This window comes from Arvicanthis niloticus, chromosome 9, assembly GCF_011762505.2.
Source record: "Arvicanthis niloticus isolate mArvNil1 chromosome 9, mArvNil1.pat.X, whole genome shotgun sequence".
Classification (NCBI taxonomy): Eukaryota; Metazoa; Chordata; class Mammalia; order Rodentia; family Muridae; genus Arvicanthis; species Arvicanthis niloticus.
Window position 1 is genome coordinate 57,663,560 of NC_047666.1, and position 21,105 is coordinate 57,684,664.

The 21,105-nt window shown below is 39.6% G+C and overlaps 1 protein-coding gene and 1 pseudogene across 1 annotated transcript in view; both read right to left on the bottom strand.

The window, feature by feature from the left end:
- Nucleotides 1–21,105, bottom strand: part of Erc1 (ELKS/RAB6-interacting/CAST family member 1) — a 288,788-nt gene that overhangs the window by 162,125 nt on the left and 105,558 nt on the right. The window contains 2 exon segments of the mRNA XM_076940435.1: nucleotides 5,871–5,882; nucleotides 18,404–18,597. Of these exon segments, the coding sequence (XP_076796550.1) occupies nucleotides 5,871–5,882; nucleotides 18,404–18,597 (206 nt within the window).
- On the bottom strand, nucleotides 2,505–3,134 carry LOC117714884 (oogenesin-1 pseudogene; annotated as a pseudogene).

Sequence of the window (21,105 nt, forward strand, 5' to 3'; positions counted from 1 at the left end):
TGAGATCAAGGTATTAGTCCTAGTGTTCTATAAATGATAAGCAGCAGCCAGTTATGGTGACTGGTGATCAAAAAAATCCAAAGAAATGTTACAGTTTGTTAACATATTTCCATTTCTAAATGATCCTTACATAAAATCATTATCTGACTTGGCATGGTGGTAAACCCCTTTAATCCCAGCACAAAAAAGACAGAGGCAGGCAGATCTCTGTAAACTCAAGGCCAACCTATTCTACATAGTGAATTCCAGATCAGATTACAGAATGAAACCAATTAAAAACAAATAAAAATAAGAAAATCCTATATGGAGTCACACCACCCTTATGGTAGTCCAGAAGAGCAAACATGCCATCTGGATTCATGTTTTAACCAATAATTTTAAAAAGTGGTAGTTACTAAAGTTAGCACAAATGTGTTTACTTTCTTCTGAATCACCTGTCATAAAAGATTTTGCCCTTCTTAACCTCTATTTTTTTGTGTTAGACTTTTTGGGTGAATTAATATAATCTTTGGGGTACTTCTAGTCTGTTTCTTTTGCAAGCTTTTTTCCAACAGGTGATGGTTCCCAATAGTTTCCAGCCAGTAATTACTGTATTTTCTGGAACTCTGCCCTCAGACTTCAGCAGAGGTATTTCCACCAATGAGTAAGTCATCCATCAGTCTTACTGATTACCATGTCTTCTCCCAGGTATGGGTCACATAAATGTCAGACAACATTCCCAGCTGAGAAGGTCTTAGGAGATGATCATAATGGCAACCAGAGGGACACAGTAGCAGTAATAGCTTAGAAGCAGCTCAGATTGAGCACAATGCAGCCAGAGTAGTAACCAGGGGGGAGGAAGGATGTGAAAATGTAGGAAACCTTAACTTCAAATATCTAGTAGATATTTCATTATCTGGTAGCTTTTTACTTGAGACACTCCATCATGACTCCAGAATTGGTGCACATTATACATGTCTCAGTTTTGTATATATTCTATTGGCTTAACTCTGGTAGGTATTCTGTATACAGAGCCATCTCTACACTCTCCATTTTACTGTACGATAGACTTTCAAAGTATTCCCTAACAATTCCTTAAGTTTCATGAGAATCTATCATTATTATCTTCTGTATGCTTTTTAACTTTATACTTTGAATTCTCTCTCTCCCCCAGGCATTTCCTGTCCCTCCCTCTGCCCTTGTCTAGAACCAACTGTCCCTGTATGTCCAACAGCATTTGTTTTATGAAACTAAGTACATCAATACTCTGTGCTAAATATGTGTAATCATTATATCATATCTTTGAACTGTCTCCTTATAAATAAATAGTAACCTATTTTTATCTTTTCTAACTTGGGCTTGAAGTCTATTTTGTCAGATATAAGAATGGTAATTTTTGCCCATTTCCTGCTTCTAATCATTTTGCATACTGACAACTTTCCATTCTTTAATTTATATTGTATATAATTTTGCCAATAAGTTCCACCTCTTGTAAACAAGGAAAGGGCTTGATTTTAATTTCTTTATATTAAGGAGAAGGAAGTTAAATTTTATTTTTATTTTATGTATATGTTTTTTTTACATTCATTTATGTATGTACAGCACATGTGTGTTAAATGCAGGCAGAGCCCAGATAACATTATCAAATCCTTTGGAACTGGAATTATCTAAAATTGTAAACCACCGCACCAGTGCTAGGAATGGAACCTGAGTCCTCTGCAAGAGGAGCAAGTACTCTTTTTTTTTTTTTTTTTTTGAAAGTCAAAACATTTATTGTATGCAGTCAACCAAGGAGAAAAAAAAAAATCTCCTCATGGAAGGGTGTTTCTACTGTAACAAACTCAAACTACAATAATCCTAGAAAAGAAAAGAGTGTTCGATACTTTATGCAGATGGAACATCCATTCACCAGCTCAGAGGAACATCTTGCCACTGTGTCTCAGACCTTTAGTTGACTGACATATTCATGTTCCATTAAGCAGTGGGCATTCACTTAGGATTTCATCAATCCCTAATACTAAACTTACATTTGTCTGTTCCGAAATTAACCTACAGTAGTTCTTCTATGAAAATGCAATGTTGTGTCTCTAGACATAAAAATAGGGCCCACCACACTTAGAGCATTTGGTTGTGATGAAGGTGATCTTATTGGGTTGTCTTTTGGCCTTGAGAATATCCAGGAGCTCAGGACAAAAATTTTCTAATCTGTATGTTAGTATTACATTATTGTCACCATAGCACTCCAGAGGGGCAGAGTACCGCCCATAGGTCAGCTGGCTCAGCTTAGCTGTGTGGTGTAGAAGTTGTTTCAGAAAAGGCCGAGAGACATTATTAATCATAGAAATTGACATCTATAAGGTGTGAACATTGGCTTAGGGCAGGCAGCAGGGCACTGAACTGAGAGTCCTTTATATGACATGACTCTAATTTCAGGGTTTGCAGGGTATCTCTAACACTCTCAAGGAGAAACCCAAGAGGACTGAGGTGTGAATTACATAACATTAATATTAGTAAGGTACAGACACTTGAGCTCAGAAATATTCGGGCACTAGGGCAGGTAATCCAAGTCTGACTGAGAGGTCCCAATTACTGACTCCAAGTGTTTCCAAGGGCTTCTTCAGGCACCTTCAACTTTTGCTTCATCCCACAGGCAGGACTGTTCTCTTCTGGCTGCATCCGTGTAATGAAATTTGGTAAGCCTCTATCTTCATGGGATATCCCAGGCAACTCACAGGTGTATCCATCCAGTTGATCTCTCTGAGGATGCCCCTACCGGAGCAAGCTGTTTTTGACATCAGAATATCTAGCCCATCAAGAACAGCCTTCAACGTGTCTAGGCCAAGGTTCTTTATTATCATTCCTAAAGAAAGGTATGGGAAGGGCCACACAGGTATCATGGCGGTCAAGATCTTTGTATGTCCATCAGTGAAGGCTTCCTCAAACATCACTGGGAACAGACTATTGGGCAGGACCTTGAGAGCAGAAAGGGCCAAGGCCTCCTCCCTCAGTAACTGCTACACTGCCAGATTCTGGAGTGTGGGTGGGGAGTCAGTTTTCATTATTCTTCTAAATGACTCTTCTTCTAGAGAGTGTTCTTGATCTGGACACTGGGGACAGATCACCATATTCAGGCAAGGGAAGGTTGTAACGCCAGGCTTCAAGAAACTCAGGAGCAAGTACTCTTAACTGCCTAGTCATCACTAGTACCTGGATCTTGAATTTTGATTCACTCAATTATTTACAGACTATTCTTGTGGAACTGGGATCATTAATTCAGGATACTACTAAAAGGATATTTGCTGGCTTCCGTAATTTTGATGACTATTTTCTTGGTTGGTATTTTAGTTTCTGTTTCGTGATAAACAGTATGACCAAAAACAATTGGGGGGGGGGGGGGAGGGGATAGTTTGCTTCATCTTATATGTCTAGGTAACAGTCTCTATCACTACAGAAAGTCAGGGTAGAAATGCAAGCAGGGCAGGCACCTGGAGGCAGAAACTGAAGCAGAGATCATGGAAATCGTGGAAGGGTGCTGCTTACTGGCTTGCTCTTCATGGCTTGTTCTGACTGCTTTCTTACAGCATCCAGGACCACCAGCCTAAGAGATGTACGATCCACAATAAGCTTGGCCCTCCTGCATCCATCATCAATCAAGAAAATGCCCCATAGGGCAATCTGGTGGCATTTCTTCCCAAATGACTCTAACTTATTATGTCAAGCTGACATAAAACTTGCCAGCAGAACACAAGGAAAAAGGTTTCTTTTCCTTGGTTTACCTTAGATGCTTATTGATTTACTTAGATGGATATGTTTGATTATTTTCTAGTTCTTGTTTGCTACTCTCATCACTTTATGTACTGCTATACTCTAGAGCTGCAACTGACTCTCTACCTTTTCTTCCTCCTGTGTATAGAGTTCCTTTAAGTACTTTTTATAGTGCTGGTTTAGTGATCATTAATTGCTTTCTTTTTTGCTCATCTTAAAAAGTCTTTATTTCTCCATCAATTAAAAGATATGCATTTAGCAATTATAATAATCTTGTCTGACAATTATTTTTCAGGATTTAAAGAACAGAATTCTACGTCTTCCTAGCTTTTAGGATTTCTGTTGGGAACTCTGAAATTATTCCAGTGAATTTATCTCTGTTCAGGAATTGTGCTTTTCTCTGGAAGCTTTCAGTAACTTTCCTTGCTCTACACTTTTCACATTTTAACTAGGGCATCTCCTGGAGTGGTCTGCTTCTTCTGATTGTGTCTACCTGATGTTCTAAATATCTCTCCTATGTCCATATTTTTTCCCTTAATGTAAAAATTTTCTGATTTGATTTAACTGAATATTTATTCTATGCCTCAATTTTTTTTCTGTTTCCTTTTCTATCAAATGGATACATTTGGTTGCTTTCTTATTCATGGCCCAAAGTTCTTGGCTGCGATTGTCTAAATGCACTTTTCTTCCATCTTGTGTTCTAATGCTGGTATTTTTCCTCAACGTGACACTGTAGGCTGATGAAGCTTTCCACTGCATTTTTTATTTAGTTTTGTTTTCCATTCTCTTTTTTGAAAATCTCAATTTTGTCACTATGTTTTTCAATTTCTCATCCACACCATTGGTTTTCTTGAACCCAAATTTATTTCCTTACCTCATTCGTTTGTTGAATTCTCTTTAAATTTCTAGATGTAGTATTTTGAATTCTTTGGAATTCCCACTATCTTTAGTTTCAGCTACTAAGGAACTGCAGGCTTTGGGAGCTTTCTACTAGCTTGCTTTCCCATACGTTTTTTGTGTTTCTATTTTATGTTTTATGGAAAGATGGGAAGGTTTTCACAAGTTGCTTTCCCCCCATTAGTGGGTTGTTTTCCTTCAGCTTATGATCCCCACTACTAACAGAGAACAGAAGCAGACAGCAGTGAGGAAAGCTGACAACAAATCAAATATTAAAGTGAGACAAAAAGGAATTGGGTTCATTTGGAACATAGTCCAAGAATGGAGTCTTGTGGGAAGAGTACTTGTGAGAAAATGCCAAGAAAAGACCATTTTTCCTGTGTCCCTATGCGCTAGTGCTATTTAGAGTAAGTCATTCAATCTTTACATTTGATAATCATCCCAATTTAACAGAGTAAAACCTACACGTGAGAAGCCTAGGAAAACCCAAATAATCTGGGACTACTTTTCAATCTAGAGTTCATATAACATAAAGAGACAGGAAGATCGGAAATGTAAAACCAATATAGGTTACCTACTTAAATGGCCTCCCTGTCTGGGATAAAGCATACCTAAAACAAAACATCACAGCTAAATCCAGTCATCTGGCTGCCTGAACCTGGGGCAATCATTTTCTTTGTGCCTACTTCCCCATGAGAATAACAACCTCCCCTGCCTACTGCTAGCCATTAAGTATCAAGAGATGGGCGCTTTTATAAACAGGGACTATATATCATTTCATTATTATGATAGAAAAATTGCTTGGTAAGGTATATGACATAAACAAGCTTATAATTTTAACTCTATCATAATTTTATATTTCAATTTACATCACTTTTGTTCCTTTCGTCCTGCTTAAGTTCTTAACCAAGACACTGCTAATAGAGTGCTATCAAGATGGAAACAAGTTCTCCCAGACCATCCATCCCTGGTGGCCCTTTACATCTTCAGCTCCTTCAGCAAAAACCCACTCAGTCATGCATTCTGAATATTCTCATTATCTTCCAAAGAACAAAAATTTGCATTCAGTACTATGCAAAGCTTACTTTCTTGACATTTTGTATGCTCAGAACTAGATCTAGGCATCACTTTCCTGGAATACATCCTATCATTTTAGTCCCTATTAGAATGGAAAACGAGGTTAGTAAATGAGCCTCAATTACATTCTCTCTTATGTCAAGCATACTGACCTTGAGGTGAGACTGAAGAAAACAGCAAATCCAGGAAGAAAACGTGAAAGAGAAAGTTAGAAAAAATTAATAAGGACAATACTTAAAATTACTAACATTCATGAATGGGTAAGGCATAAAACACAGAGTAAAGAGGACAGGATCATGCAGATTCTTCACAGGCACTAAAAATTAGAATTCGAGATCATAACAGATACATTTCCTATTAGAGTTTAATACTTTGATGAAAATTCCTTTAAAATGTTTGTCTAACATTGACCATTTATTGGGAAGAGGAGAACAAATTTCTTAAAGACAAGGGGGATGGATGTTGTCAATACATTTAAATAGCTAAAACTGGCATTAGTTGTGGTTTGGGTTTTAAATTCATGTAATTATTTTGTATGTAAGTGTAGGCATATGTAAATTGCTATGGCTTGTGTATGGAAGTCAAAGGACAACTTGTAGGAGACTGTACTCTCATTCCACCATGTGGGCTTCTGAGGATCCAACTCAGTTATCAGGACTGGTGTCGAGTACCTTTACCAGCTGAGCCGTCTTGCTGCCCCTGGCATTAGAGGCAAATTAGAGGTTTTATATTAAGCATCAGCATTCAGTCAGGTGAGTTTTCTACACTCCTCCTGTAAGACTGGTTACTCCCTCACCACCCCACTGCATGAAGAGGACTCAGGTCATCCAAAGCGGGGGGAAAAAACACCAACACTGACAGCTTCTGTTCCTCTGAGATTATAAAACTAATATCCTTAAAAGAATTTGAAAAAAATTTCTCAAAGTCAATTTTTTCCTTAATCATAACTGATATTAATCAATCTAAATCTGCTAACTTCCTTGAATAAGACAATCTAACAACAATAATGAACAAAAACGGCTCTATTTAAACAATTTCATTTCCAACATTGTCCAGCATTAAGACCTGCAAAGTAGCCATGTTTAACAGCCCTCCACAGCGCAAATGTTCTAGGAGTCATTACTGCCTTTTGTAATAGGCAGGCTTCTTTTTCTGAAAAGTAGTCAGCGTAAGGGAAACCAGTACGGCTTCCTCAGCAGTTAAGATTTACACTGCCCAATGTCATCATGATTGTTTTCATGACCTAATTTTTACTTTAAGAATCAAAAGCAGAGCATTCATCTCTCTCTGCCCCTAACTGTAGACACACTGGAACCAACTGCCTCCCATTTCCACCACAATGCCTTCCCACCATGATGAACTACACTCTCAAACCAAGAGCCAAAATAAATCCTTTTTCCTTTAAATTGCTTCTTGTAAGAAATCTGGTTACCACAACTAAGTAACTAATACAGTAAACTGCTACCAGAAAGTGGGACTGTTGATGTAATAAACTTGACCATGTGGTTCTTTAGCATTTGGAACTGATTTGTGAAAGTAATGTGGAAGAGTGTGAAGCAGGATGCTAGAGAGGTCCCAGAATGTAAGCCAAGATTAATGGGCCATTCTGCTAAGAGTCTGGAAGACCCAGATGCCAATAGAAACGCAGACAGTAAAGGCCTGGTAGAAAAGGTTTCAGGGGGAAATTAAAACTATCAAAGAGTGGGCTTTAACCCACTCATATTCTGGCAAAATTCTTTCTTGTGTTCCACCATGTCATATAAACTTAAGTGAGGGTAAATTCAAAACGGACTAAGCTGTTTGGCAGAAATTTCAAGATCATATAACATACAGACTGATTTCTCTTCCTCAGATTTACAGTAAAACAGCAGAAACACATGGAAATATATTTCTTAAATATATGTACTTAGGCAAGGAAAGAAACGTAAGTGAGTTCAAAGTTACAGACAAGATGAGAGTAGAGGAAGTAGGTGCAATTATTAAAGTGATGAATGCACCTAAGGAAAAACTCTTGCATTCACACTTGAACAATAGGAAAGGTTCCCTGAGGACAAGATCTCACTACCTAAGGCTCCAGAGCTTGCAAAATGCATTCATTTGAAAGAGAAGACTGAACTGAGAATGGGAATAAAGGGACTGAGTAACAGCTACCTAGGGAAATGGTTTCCCAGGCTCAGCTGCCAAAACACAGAAGCGTTAGAGCCATGGATGAGCTACACATTGTCTGTGCAGCAGAACTTGGCATCACTGTCCATGTAGCTTCCAGGCACAGAAAAATCAAGTGTGGTGGTGTCCTAGAGGCTTGCACTAAGATGCCAGAGAAACACTGAGGATGGATGGTATACAGTAAGTTGGACTGCCTGCAAAAGGACCTTAAAAGGCCAAAGGAGGATGCTATACAGGTAGGAAGAGCATTAGAATGGAGACTCCAGGATGTCTAAGAGGCTAGGATTGTGAGGCTGGGACTGAGGAAAGCTATAGGCAAAGAGTGCAGGTGGCCTGGGGAGGGAGGGTGGGGAGAGGGAGGGGGAGGGAGGGAGGGAAGGAAGGAAGGAAGGCAGGAAGGAGGGAGGGAGGGAGGGAGGGAGGGAGGGCGGGAGGGAGGGCGGGAGAGGGAACGCTAAAGGGTAGGGCTACCCAAGGCTGTGGGAGTCCAAATGACTCTACTACAGTCAGCAACAAATAGAACTGTAACATTTGGTGTTTGTGCAAATGGGTTTCAATGTTACTTTAGCATCTTCCCATATTATGTTCAAGGGTCTTTATAGTTAGGAGTTTGTTTTGGTTCATTAATAAATGTTTGTGTATGTCTGTCTGTGTGTGCACATGTGTATGCCACAGCACATGTACAGAGGCACAAAGACAACTGGCAGAAGTCTCTCCCGCTGCCATCAGATCCTGGGGGCTCACACTCTTGTTGCCATGCTTGGCAGCAAGTGCCTTTGCCCACAGAGCTACCTTATCTTGCATTGTGAGATATTCACGAGCCTTTGAAGAACAGGGATGGGATGTTCTGATTTTAAATATACATTAAACTGACAAGGGAGTAGACATATGATAGTTAATCTTTATTGTCAATGTGATTGGATTTACAGCCATGTTTGTGAGGAGAGGATTAGATGAAAAGGGAAGATCTACCCATAGGTTAGAGTTGCAGACTGAATAAAAAGGAAAAGAGGAAGGAAGGAAGGAAGGAAGGAAGGAAGGAAGGAAGGAAGGAAGGAAGGAAGGATGTTTTTAAAATGAAAAAGAAAGCAAAGCATCAAAACATCTGCCTGTATGACAACATGCTTCCTGTCACGGTAATAATGGACTAACCTCTGAACCATGAGCCAGCCCTGAGAGTTGCTGTGGCCATGCAATACAACAATGACTAAGACAACAGTCAATTCTTTCAAGCAGCTTGCCTGTGAAGTGCAGTGGAGAGTTGGGGCCACACTATACAAGAGACTGCTTCCATGCAAATCAGGGAAGGGTTCTAGAGTTCACTGGAGAGAATGACTTTCTACAGGGAAGGGGCAGAGCCTTTCCACCATTGTCACCAAGAAGAAGATGATAATCAATAAAAATGGGCTCGTGGATTTGGAAAGAAAACAAGGGTCTTGGCTAATAATTTCTGTATTTTCAGTTTTAAAGAAGGAGATGAGGAGACTGTAGAGATCGAGATTGGGACAGATAACTCAGCAAAATGCTTGCTGTGCAAACATAAAGAGCTGAGTTTAATCGTCAGAACTCATATTTAAAAATAAAAAAAGCCAGGGATATTAACATATGTTTGTAATCCCAGCATTATATCAGCAGTGACAGGCAGATCTCTGGGACTCACTGGCCAGGCAACCAAGCCTAATTAGCAAATTCTAGGCCAAGTAAGTGAGTTCATTGCAAAAATGAAAGGTAAATGACACCTGAGGCTGACCTTTTGTACCCACATGAGTACATGTGAATACATACTCAGATGTGCACTTATGGACACACACAAATAAACGCACGATCTAGAGGTTGAAGAATTTAAAAGGATGGGAAGGGAGCTGATAATAAAGCTTGTTGAACCTGTTGATTATCATTCCCAAGTGCACACTACTGAAAATATAGGCACACTGAAGAGAGAGACAGATCCAGACAGAACTGACTTCAGCTGGCCATTGATAACAGGCTCCTTCTCAATCAAGGAGGCTTAATCTGTAGAATTCTCTGGGCCTGCATTCTGCTAATTAGTAGAGCCCTCAAAGGGCACTTTCTTTTTGAGAACTTCCAAAGCAGTTGGCAGAGTGGCAGGTGATGGGCTGGGTGAAAGTTTCCCAGCAAAGCCACACCAGCTACACCACTGCAGAAAGACGAGTACAAGGGACTCTGAGATGTGGCCCAGCAGCAGAACAATCTAACTGACAATTAATTAGTTTAGAAGTAAGTCTATTGATCAGAAATTACTATCTAAGTTTTCTTAACGGAAACACAAGAATAATTATGGCCGGTCCATCTTACAGGAAAGAGTCTGGTATACAAGTGCTGTCCCTAAGTGTTCATACTCCCTTGTCCCCACCTACTCTTCTGGTCCTTCCTGATTATCCCATCAGCTAGACCTGGACCTACCAGCTCATTCTGAAGGCTACCATTCCTGCTGCTGGTGCATGAACTGCTCCAGTATCAGCTGACAAAGAGTGGTAATGTACACACAGTACACATAAACAGACTCTTAAATGGAATTTGAATATTACAAAGCAAAATGGTAACATTCAAGAAGGAAAGTCAGTCAATGTTTTGTGGGTATAAAATTACAAATGTGCTGGACAGTGGTGGCGCATGCCTTTAATCCCAGCACTTGGGAGGCAGAGGCAGGCGGATTTCTGAGTTCGAGGCTAGCCTGGTCTACAGAGTGAGTTACAAGACAGCCAGGACTACACAGAGAAACCCTGTCTCGAAAAACCAAAATAAATAAATAAATAAATAAATAAATAAATAAATAAAAATTTCAAATGCAAATATAAAAAATCATTTGGTAAATGAGTGGGGTTGATGGTTTTGAACTTAATGCCACAAAAGTAGTTCAACAACAGAGTTTATAATAGGAATATTTTGCCACAATAAAATACTCAAATCATCGATTAAGTACCATAAGCTCCAAGTGATTGGTCACCATCATATGAAAAAATATGTGTAAGATAAAGCAAGACAAAGCATATTCCTATAATTCTAGCACTCCAGGGGCTGGGCAGGATGAAAACAAATTCAAAGCTAGCCTGGGCTATTCACAGTGAAACCTTGTTTTATTTCAAAATAAAAATGAAGAACTGAGAGATATTATTACCTAGCATATGTGAAGGGTGAAGGCCTGGGTTTGACCCATAGTAAAGTACACATGTCCCCCCTCAACACACACACACACACACACACACACCACACACACAAGTGGGGGAGGGAGGGAGGGAGGGAGGGAGGGAGGGAGGGAGGGAGAGAGAGAGAGAGAGAGAGAGAGAGAGAGAGAGAGAGAGACCCAAACACAAGTACTCAAATTATCTTCCAAAAAAAGTGCAGCGATGGGGACCCTGACCACTAGCACAAGGCTCACACTGGCCCTATGGTCATGAACTGCCACTGCTAACATTACTTATTGTGGCAGCTGTATCTAAAGAGCCACACACAGAACACAGTGAATGTAAGTCATGTGTCCTGTGTGCTCAGCAGCAAGAAAGACAAGGGTGTGTTATTCTTTTCTTAGTCTTGTGCAATTTTCTGACAAAGGGAGAATGCATAAAGATTTCCACAATAAACCTAGAATAGACAGACACAATAGGAATTTCTAATGTAATTAGGTCCACACTATGTTGATGCATCATCCTGGACAATATGGACTTGTAAAATATGGGTGGAAAGTTGGATTCCTAGCCTCAAGTGCTCTAGCAAGCAAACAAGAACTACATTTCTAATTTTCACACGGCAGAGGCCCTAAACTGACTGGAGAGTGGGAACGACCACATGGGAAGGCAGTGACGGATGGACGAAGGGATGGGAGCTGGCAAGAATTGGAGAGATGCTGAGTGACTTGAAACTCAGGCATGGAGCTTCAGGGATGTGGTCAGACTTTATTTAGCAACTGCTCTTACTAATCCCAACTTCTCTTGGCTTTGCATTCCTTCCTAGGGTGCTGTCAAGAGCTCTGGTCTCTAGTTCCATCAGTGTCCTAGAGTCACAAGATATGGAGCCTGCATTGATGACTGGAGTCATCCCTGTGCTGTACTCAGTATCGAGTAACAAATCTGGCTACTCTGCTGGGTGGACACTGTGGTTAGGACTAATCTCAGTGTACAGCACAGTGATGCATATGTTCCGGTGGGCATGGTACCACATCTATGAAGTTGTCAAATGCCACAGAGATATCACCTACCCTTGTCTTATGGAGTGTTTTGAACAATTGTTTACCATTCCTATTTCAGAAATGTGGTATTATTTCTACTTCATCTTTATAACCTTCTTCTTTCTCATGGAATTCTTCATGGCTCAGATTCGACATAAGCACATCAAGGTCAAGGTGAAGCCCATGCAGGAGACAGAGAACACAGGGGAAATGGAGATGGGTTCCATGGAGGCAACCAGGAAACCAAGCCCCTCCAAGCAGATATCGTTCCTGAACTTCCACCAGAAAAAGAAGCTGTTATATCTGTATTTCCTCCACCTCTTCCTGCAGGTCAGCATCCAGACTGTGTCTTTTTGCCTGCTCATACTTGAACACTTGCCCATAAGCCAAGACAACATTCACTGTACCACCAATGGCTGCTCTGGCCCCTATCTCTGCCTAAATTGGGAAGCCTCTGAGAAGGAGCTATCCATCTATGTGCTCAGCACTTTTTCTATCATAATCATCCTCCTTGAGACAGGTTCCTTTGAATACAGAATCTAGCACAACTTGCTAATGGCCCGTTCAGCCATTTTCCAAGATTTGAATTTCTTGACAATTATGAGAAACAACACTTTTCTTTACCCCATACCCAGGAGTTTGAGTTCCTCGGAAGTTTGTTTGGAGCAGGACCTTCTCTTTTACCCTTCTTTGGACTTTTGTTTGAAAAGCTCTAGGGCCAGGCTGGGATCATCTAACTCCAGAAACAAAACAAAACCACACCCAACAGGCAACTCCAACAGGCAGCTCCCAGCACTGGTGCACACAACTCATTCCCTCCACACTGTACCTATAAGGTGGCTCCATCACTCTTCCTTGAGGCCTAGGATGGGTAGCTAATAAAAACTACCTGTAGGAAGCAAGGGAAGCCAATTTTAAACTTAGGACTCTCAGCACTCTAATGTGTATGATCCTGGAGTCTTAAGACATCGGGCATTTGCTGGGGTCAACTGAATTTGAGCTCTGTGTGGCTGAAAAATAGGGATGGTTTTTACTGTGAATTCTATTGAAGAGGATAGCACAGTAAGCAAGTGGGGACACTGCTAGGATGTGGGAACACTGCTTTGAGGTCACAGTTGTATATTCTTCCTCTCTATTCAGAGACAAAAGATCCAAGAAGCTAAATCCTAATAAGTTGTCCGTAGCCTCAAAATGACCTTCTGGGTAAACCACACAGGTATAGGGCGAAAAGGACACTTGTTGAACAAGACATCTCAGCAACAGTCATATTCCGTAACAGACAAGGCTGGATTGGCTTTCACATCCTTATGTGGGCAGAGCTGGAGAGCAGAGCCGGAGAGCAGAGCCAATGCTAGGATGTGGAGAGACCATGGAGTGGAAAAGAGCAGGAGAACAACCAGGACGACACTGGACATGAGCTGGCATAAAAAGCCATAGACAAGTCTATTATTTATAGATCTATATGGAAACTAACATGCTAAGTATAGAAGACATATTTTTAGTTACAGTATTCAGTTTCCAGAGGTATGCTGATTGGTTTTTTTCCAAATATGACACAAAATAGAATTACCTGAGAAGAGGGAATCTAGACTGAAGAATTACCTCTACCAAATTAGCCTATAGACATGTTTGTAGAGCATTTTCTTGATTAATGATTGACATGAGAAAACTCAGCCAACAGTGGCCAGTGTCACCCCCAAGCAGGTGGTCTGGACTGTGTAAGAATGAAAACTGAGCCACCTGAGGGCAAGCCAGAAAGCAGTGTTCCTCCATGATCTACCTCTACTTCAGTTTCTGCCTCAGGTTCCTGCTTGACTTCCTGCCCTGGCTTCCCTCAATGATGAACTATGAGGTGGAAGAGGAAGCCAAATAAACACTTTCCTCACCAAGCTGGTTCAGATGGGTGCTTTATCACAGCAAGGGAAAGCAAAAGCATGAGGCAATCTAAACCTACTTATTCGGACAAGGACATCTTATTCTCCACTTAGTTTTCTCTGTAAAGACTATCCATAGCCACTGGATGGTGGTTTCCATGAACATTAACTCACCAAGGCCACAGAGAGTCAGCAAACTGCTTGCTATGCAAACATGAGGACCTGAGGACAGATCCTGGGGCTTTCTGGCCAGCCAGGCCAGCTGATCAGTGAGCTTCAAGTTCAATGAGATAATCTGTCACATAAAATAAAGTGAAGTCATTGAGGAAAATACCTGACATTGAACTCTGGCACACATGGGTGTAACTATGCATGACATGTAACACACACACACACACACACACACACACACACACACACACACACTCCTCTAGTCACTTTACTAGAGGATATTACCCAAGATAACCTGAGTGAACACAAATGAATTATTTATATCGTGGAAATAGGGCTGAAGTTACAGGAGCAACAAAGGAACCCTGCTTTGCCTTGTGCCAAATGCCATCCGGATTATAAACCTCTATTTCTGGAACTAGATTTCAGACTTGCTTAACCAGCCTCTAAAATCATCACAAACATGTAAGACAATGTCTTTTTAAAAAACAAAAAAACAAACAAACAAACAAAAAACTTCCCTTCCTGTTCCTCCTAACCCTTCCCCAACTAGATTATTTCTCCTATTGAAAATGAATTCATAAGTGATTATTTCAATTGGAAAAAATATCTCTACTCATGATGGATGGATGGATGGCTTGCCTCACATTCTTTCTGGAACTGTAGTTGGTGAAAGAGTGTTACTACACTAAATCTAAAGAATCCCATTACTACACTTTCTAACAAACACTGCAATTTTCTTAAGAACCAACATGGGAAAGGAATTCTTCATTCACAAAGATTAATTCTGATAACTTTTTAATGGTAAAGAAGTAATATGAAAAAAAAATCGAAGAATTTTCTTTTGTTTCATTGGTTTGCTTTTCTTTTTATACTTAAACATTGTTGAATACCTTCTAGAAGTAAATATTACATGCCAAAGTACAAGATGGAACTGAAGTTCTACTGGGGACTACAAAAAGAGTATCCCAGATTAAGAGTATGCAGCTTAAATGGTAGACTGATTTTTTTTAATATACACAAAGCCCCAGGATCAGTTTCCAGCACTACATAAATCAGGAATGGCATACAACTGCACTCCCAACACACAAGAAATCAAGGCAGAAGTATCAGACATCCATAGCTACACAGCAAGTTTATGACCAATCTGGGACTGCATGAGGTCGTGTCTCCAAACACAAGTGTTCCAGCAGAGTAACATCAACCTCGAAGATTCTTGAGCAAGAGCAAGAGGAAAAAAAACAAAAAAACTAAAGCGATAAAGCTAGCATATAGAACCTACCAAGAGAGAACGCAGGCTGATTTTATTTAAAGCAGAGAGTCCCTAAGAGGTATAGCTCAAATGGATGGCTGTAATGCTGATCAAGTAAAATCCCAAGCCAGCTCCAGCTAGTTTACTCCAGCAACAGGAGCAACAATTTATAAGAAGACTGAGCCTTAATACACACACTTTACCAAGTGTGGTGCACCGACTCCCACAACGGTGCAGACACAGAAACCCGGGGATGGCAGTATTATCTGTAAGAGACTGGCTTTCTGAGAATGGTAATGATACAGAGAGAACATGCACAATATAACATTAAAATACATAAACCCTAGAAGAACAAGACCAGGATAAAACAAAACAAAGAAAAACATACAGGGAACAGTAAAAGGGCAACACAAGAAACAAACTTCAGTCAGAAACAACAGACAGACACACACTCCAGCACTAAATCTGGGAACAAAGACTAAGAAATAATCCCAGCTATCTCAGAGACAGCATATAGACCAACTCCAAAAACAAGCCCTGCTCAGTTTATAAAAATCGGATCCAAAAATAAAAGGAAATTAAAATCTACCTTAGTTTTTCAGCAAACTGTGATACAGAACAAAGCCACTTCTGCTCAAGATACTTGGTTAAATTCAAGCAGACAAATCCCGTTGAGATGAAAAGCTTTCAAATAAGTGTTCTGACCAAAGAGGACAAGAGCAACTGGGCTGGGATTTTGTTACTAGGAGTTTTTAGAGTATGTGGTAGTAGTGGTCACGGTCACGGTCACGGTCATGGTCATGGTGGTGGCTGTTTGTAAGAAAAATTCTGTGGCCTTCAAACAATATTACAAAGTTGTATGACCAGAGAATGGACACACCTAATTAATTATACAATGAAATTCAACATATAAAAATTAAATTCCTGAAGAAGCAGATCATTTAAAACTACCCTGAGACCCATCCATCCCACTCCTAGGACTTTACGACCTACTATAAAGATACTTGCACACCCTTGTTCATTGCAGCTATATTCCCAATAGCTAGGAAATGAAATTAACCTAGATGCCCATCAGCTGATTGATGGGTAAAGAAAATGTGGTAGATACATACAATAGAATATTACTCGGCTGTAAAGAAAGGGAAATCATGAATGCAGAGAAATGAATGGCACTGGAAAAAACACTAAGTACAGACAAACACCTCACACATTCCCTCTCACATGGTGTTCCTAGTTTTCAATCTTTTGTGTTTAACTTAGCCCTACTTCTTATTCTCCTTCACAACATGTCCATCTTGCAAAAACAAAATAAAAAAATAAAAACAGAATTAAGCTAAAAATGAATCATTTTTAAAGCTAGCTCCATACAACAGAAAGTAATTACTTCAAATGAAGGTATTTCAATTTAACAAATCAAACAAGAAAGGGATATTATCCAGAAATTTCTTTGTTGAAACGGTAGGATAACATTCTTCAAAATTATCATACCTTAATACAAATGCAATACTAATGATTTCAGGCTCCTCAAAAGGTATGTAAGTAAGTGTGTATACACAAACATGCTGTGGAAAGGGAGACGTGCAAAGATCAACATGAATGAAAAGGCACACAATCTATATTCTTAGAATATTGATTAAAAGAATTTTATCAAAGTGGCTGGAGCTAAGGCTCAGTGGATAAAAGCAATAGCTGCTCTCCCAGAACACCCAGGTTGGATTCCTGGACTCTACATGGTGGCTAACAATCATTTCTAACTCCAGTTCTAGGGGATCCAACCACCTCTTTTGACCTCCAATGGCACTAGGCACACACACACAGTGCACATAAATACATGAAAACCAAACACTGGTACACATAAAATTAAATAAATCATCAAGAACTATAAAATATGTAGTTAACATCAACCCAAAATGTATAGATGAGAAACTCGGGCTGGTGAGATGGCTCAGTGGTTAAGAAAACTGACTGCTCTTCCTGAGGTCATGAGTTCAAATCCCAGCAACCACACGGTGGCTCACAACCATCCATAATGAGATCTGATGCCCTCATATGGGTGTCTGAAGACAGCTACAGTGTACTTATATGTAATAAATAAATTTAAAAAAAAAAAAAAGAAATGAGAAACCCTATATTTGCATTTTTGGTTCACTGAAGGAATCAAAGTCTACTGATGTGGAATAGAAAAAAATAGTTACTTGAAAAGAAAATATCAAGCTTACTTCTAACTCCCAAAATTTAAACTTTAGTAAATAGTTTAAAGATGCTGTCAGAAACTTTCTAGCTTTTAAGAAAATGAATTATTCCTAAAACATCATTTTTCAAAATCTCTATGAATTAGTGACTTCCAGGTATCTAGAAGAATCTGGTGACTATGGAGTTCTACTGGAAAAGGTGTTTGTGTGTCTTTGTGAGATGATGTTAAGTAGACCATAGAAAAGGAAAAGGCAGTAAGACTATATGCTTGATCTTCAATATAAAAGACAAAAAAATATTCCAAGAGAGCTATTTCTGGCAGGATCTGTTCAAATAAAACTCACTGTGAAGATTTCAAATATAAAACCTGTAAGACTCACCAACGAGTCTCTTACATTAGCATCATAATCTCCCTTTTAATTTAAAGCTGATATGATTGCTTTCCCATGCTCTAAATTATGCATTCTAAAAATTCACAGCCCAAAAGATTATGAGCTCAACAACTTCTTAAGCTTGAGAACCACTGACTCATTACACAAAGCAGTAATAACACCAAGGACCGCTCTGGACTCCCTGGAATACAGCAAGGAGAAAACGACCTCTCACGAACGAGCATCTTCTCTTGCCAGTGATGTTCAGGTAGTAGCTTCTCACTTTAACCCTATTTCTTATCTTTTAGGGACCATAGCAAAGACTTTACACTGACTTAGAAGAATAAGTAGATAATATAGTAGAAAAAGCAACGAATTACCTAGTTCAACTGTCTATACTACTGGAAACATTGCCTCAAAAGTTGTCAAACATGCTTGAAGTTTCAAGCACCACTTAGCCCCCTTTTCTTACCTTTCCAACTCAGCTATCTTCTTATCTTTGTCATTCTTCTCATTTTCCACCTCTTTCAAGATTTCCAAGAGACGGTCAACTTCTGTTTGGGCCTTGCTGGATTCATCTTTATACCTGGCAATCTCTCTCTCCAATTGCTGTATTCGGTCACTCATTTCTGGACTGGCTCTGGCTTCCAATGTTGCTTCATGTGCCTACCCAAAAACAAAGTTTTCAATGTCTGTACATTGGAAGTAGGTAACCCACACCCAGAGAACTATTTATATTTCAATCAAATGGTGTTATCAACTATTTAAATGGCTAATCTTCAGTTTCTAATGGCTTCTCTTTGCTTATGGATCACACGATGAAAATATTAGTAATAAAGGGAGAGAAATAACTTTAGTTTACAAATGGATTAATTTTAAAATGCTATTTTATCTTGGAATATTTATTATGAGGCAAAAAAAATCATCATAACCCAACTGATACTTTATAGTGAGACTAATGAGGAAGGCATTGGAGGGCTCTAAATCCTGACCTCATTCCTGTTACATCAATGATGATACTTAGTCCCTTAGGCCCTAACTGCATCTCCTTCTCCTTATGTAGCCTTACCAAATGTATAAGTCATATAGTCTACAGTGTTCAGAATCATACAGATATACCTGACACTGGGAAAATGGAGCTAGGTAAAGATAACAGAACTCTTGGCTGGGCTCACACGTTTAATCCCAGTACTTGGAGGTAGAGACAGGTGGATCTCTGTGAGTTCAAGGCCAGTCTAAGGAAAAGGAAATGCAGTTAGGGCCTAAGGGACTAAGTCTCATCATTGATGTATCATGGGGAAGGACCAGCGCTGGGGCTCCAGCCGTGGCAGTGTGAGCTGAGAGGACTCAGCATGCCCTGTTACACGCTGGGGACGGACGGGAAGCAGAGAGCTCAGTTACAAGGATAAACTGGGTAAACCTTAAGGGGGAAGGGGGGGTTCTGTGATCTACTTTTGCCATCTAGACTTCACCTTAAAAGCTTCTGTACCTGCCAAAACAGTACCAGCAGCTGAGGACCAAGCTTCAAATGTCTCAGAGCAACCTGAAATATCCCTTCTCACAAATGTCTAAAACCACATGTATATAATGAAGGTACTGAAACGAGAACATAAAGACGAAAACATTCATTTTTTTCTTATTGAGTAAGCAAAAAAGTATATCTCTTTAAATATTTCAACAATATTAAAGAGGTAGAGAAATTCTCCAGAAAACATTTTAGAAAAATATGAGAAAAATGTGTACAAATTAAGTCATAAAAGTATTATTTACATTTCTGAGAGTGAATGCTTCATCAAGTCCATTCAAGGTTCCATTCCCAGTGGGGGAAAATTTACTCTCTTCAATGCTTACTATCTTTCCTTTAATGTAATCAGAAACAACTATGCAAGTTTGGGGAGTAAACAGAGATTACTGTTCTCCAGCCTACTGAAATTAGTTTCACATTGTTTTGTTAATTTTGTGGTTAAAGAAGGAGGGAAATTCCTTTGTTGGTCATTCTCTCATGGACAGGAGAAAGCTACAGTGACTCTTTAATATAGTGTGTCTAACAGCAAGGAAGAGGATAGGACTATTTCACAGACTGTTCATTATATTTATATATCAAGAGGAAGAAAAAGAGAAACTGAGGATGCAAACAAAAGTAGCAATGAATAAAAGAATCTCCACTACACACACACACACACACACACACACACACACACACACATAAATGTCACTATGACTTTATTGAGGTTATATTATCTTTGTGAAATTCCTCTTTACTGTAGCCTGTTCCCTCTTCCCTTTTGTTCCCTTCACCTACAGCCTGGAATGCTAATGAATAGGAAATAGGAAACAAAGAGATTTGGGGGAGGGGGAGTCACAAAAGACAAACAAATATCAACAACAGCTTCTAATCAATGCCACTGAAGTAAATTTACATTTAACTATGGCTATTGTTTGTGCTACAAATATGAAAGTATAAATACCAGTGTCCTGGGGTCCATACATGGTAGAGTATCCTAACTTTGATAGATAAGTGTCAATTCAATGGAGAGCTCCTCTGCACCCTGGACCATGTGACTTACTTGACTTTGCTGGCTATGTGTCTATTTTCCCTAACAAAGACTATTAGTTCTCTGAAGACAATGGGCAGTTCTATGTTGTCCATCACCACATGCTAATTACCCAGCCTTTAACTGACATAGGACAGGAAACTCAATCACTTAACAAATGAGTCTGTACAATACACTCAAGATAATTTCTATTAAAACAGAGAAGTGGCATATAAGATGACACTCAAGATCATTTCTATTTGATTTAAAACAGACAAGAAGCATGTAAGATGACTCAATAGTTAAAAGCTCTTGTTGCTCTTCCAAAGGTCCATAATTCAGTTTCCAGCACTCATGTCAGTTGCTCAAAACTGTCTAAAACAAGAGCTCAGGGAACCCAATATGCATCTTCTGAACTCTGTAAGCACCCACATCCACATGCACGGATACACAAACATATACATTAATAATAATAATAAAACTTGTTTAAAAGTTTGGTTTTTTTGTTTTTTGTTTTTTGGAGACAGGATTTCTCTGTGTAGCCCTGGCTGTCCTGGAACTCACTCTGTAGACCAGGCTGGCCTCGAACTCAGAAATCCGCCTGCCTTTGCCTCCCAAATGCTGGGATTAAAGGCGTGTG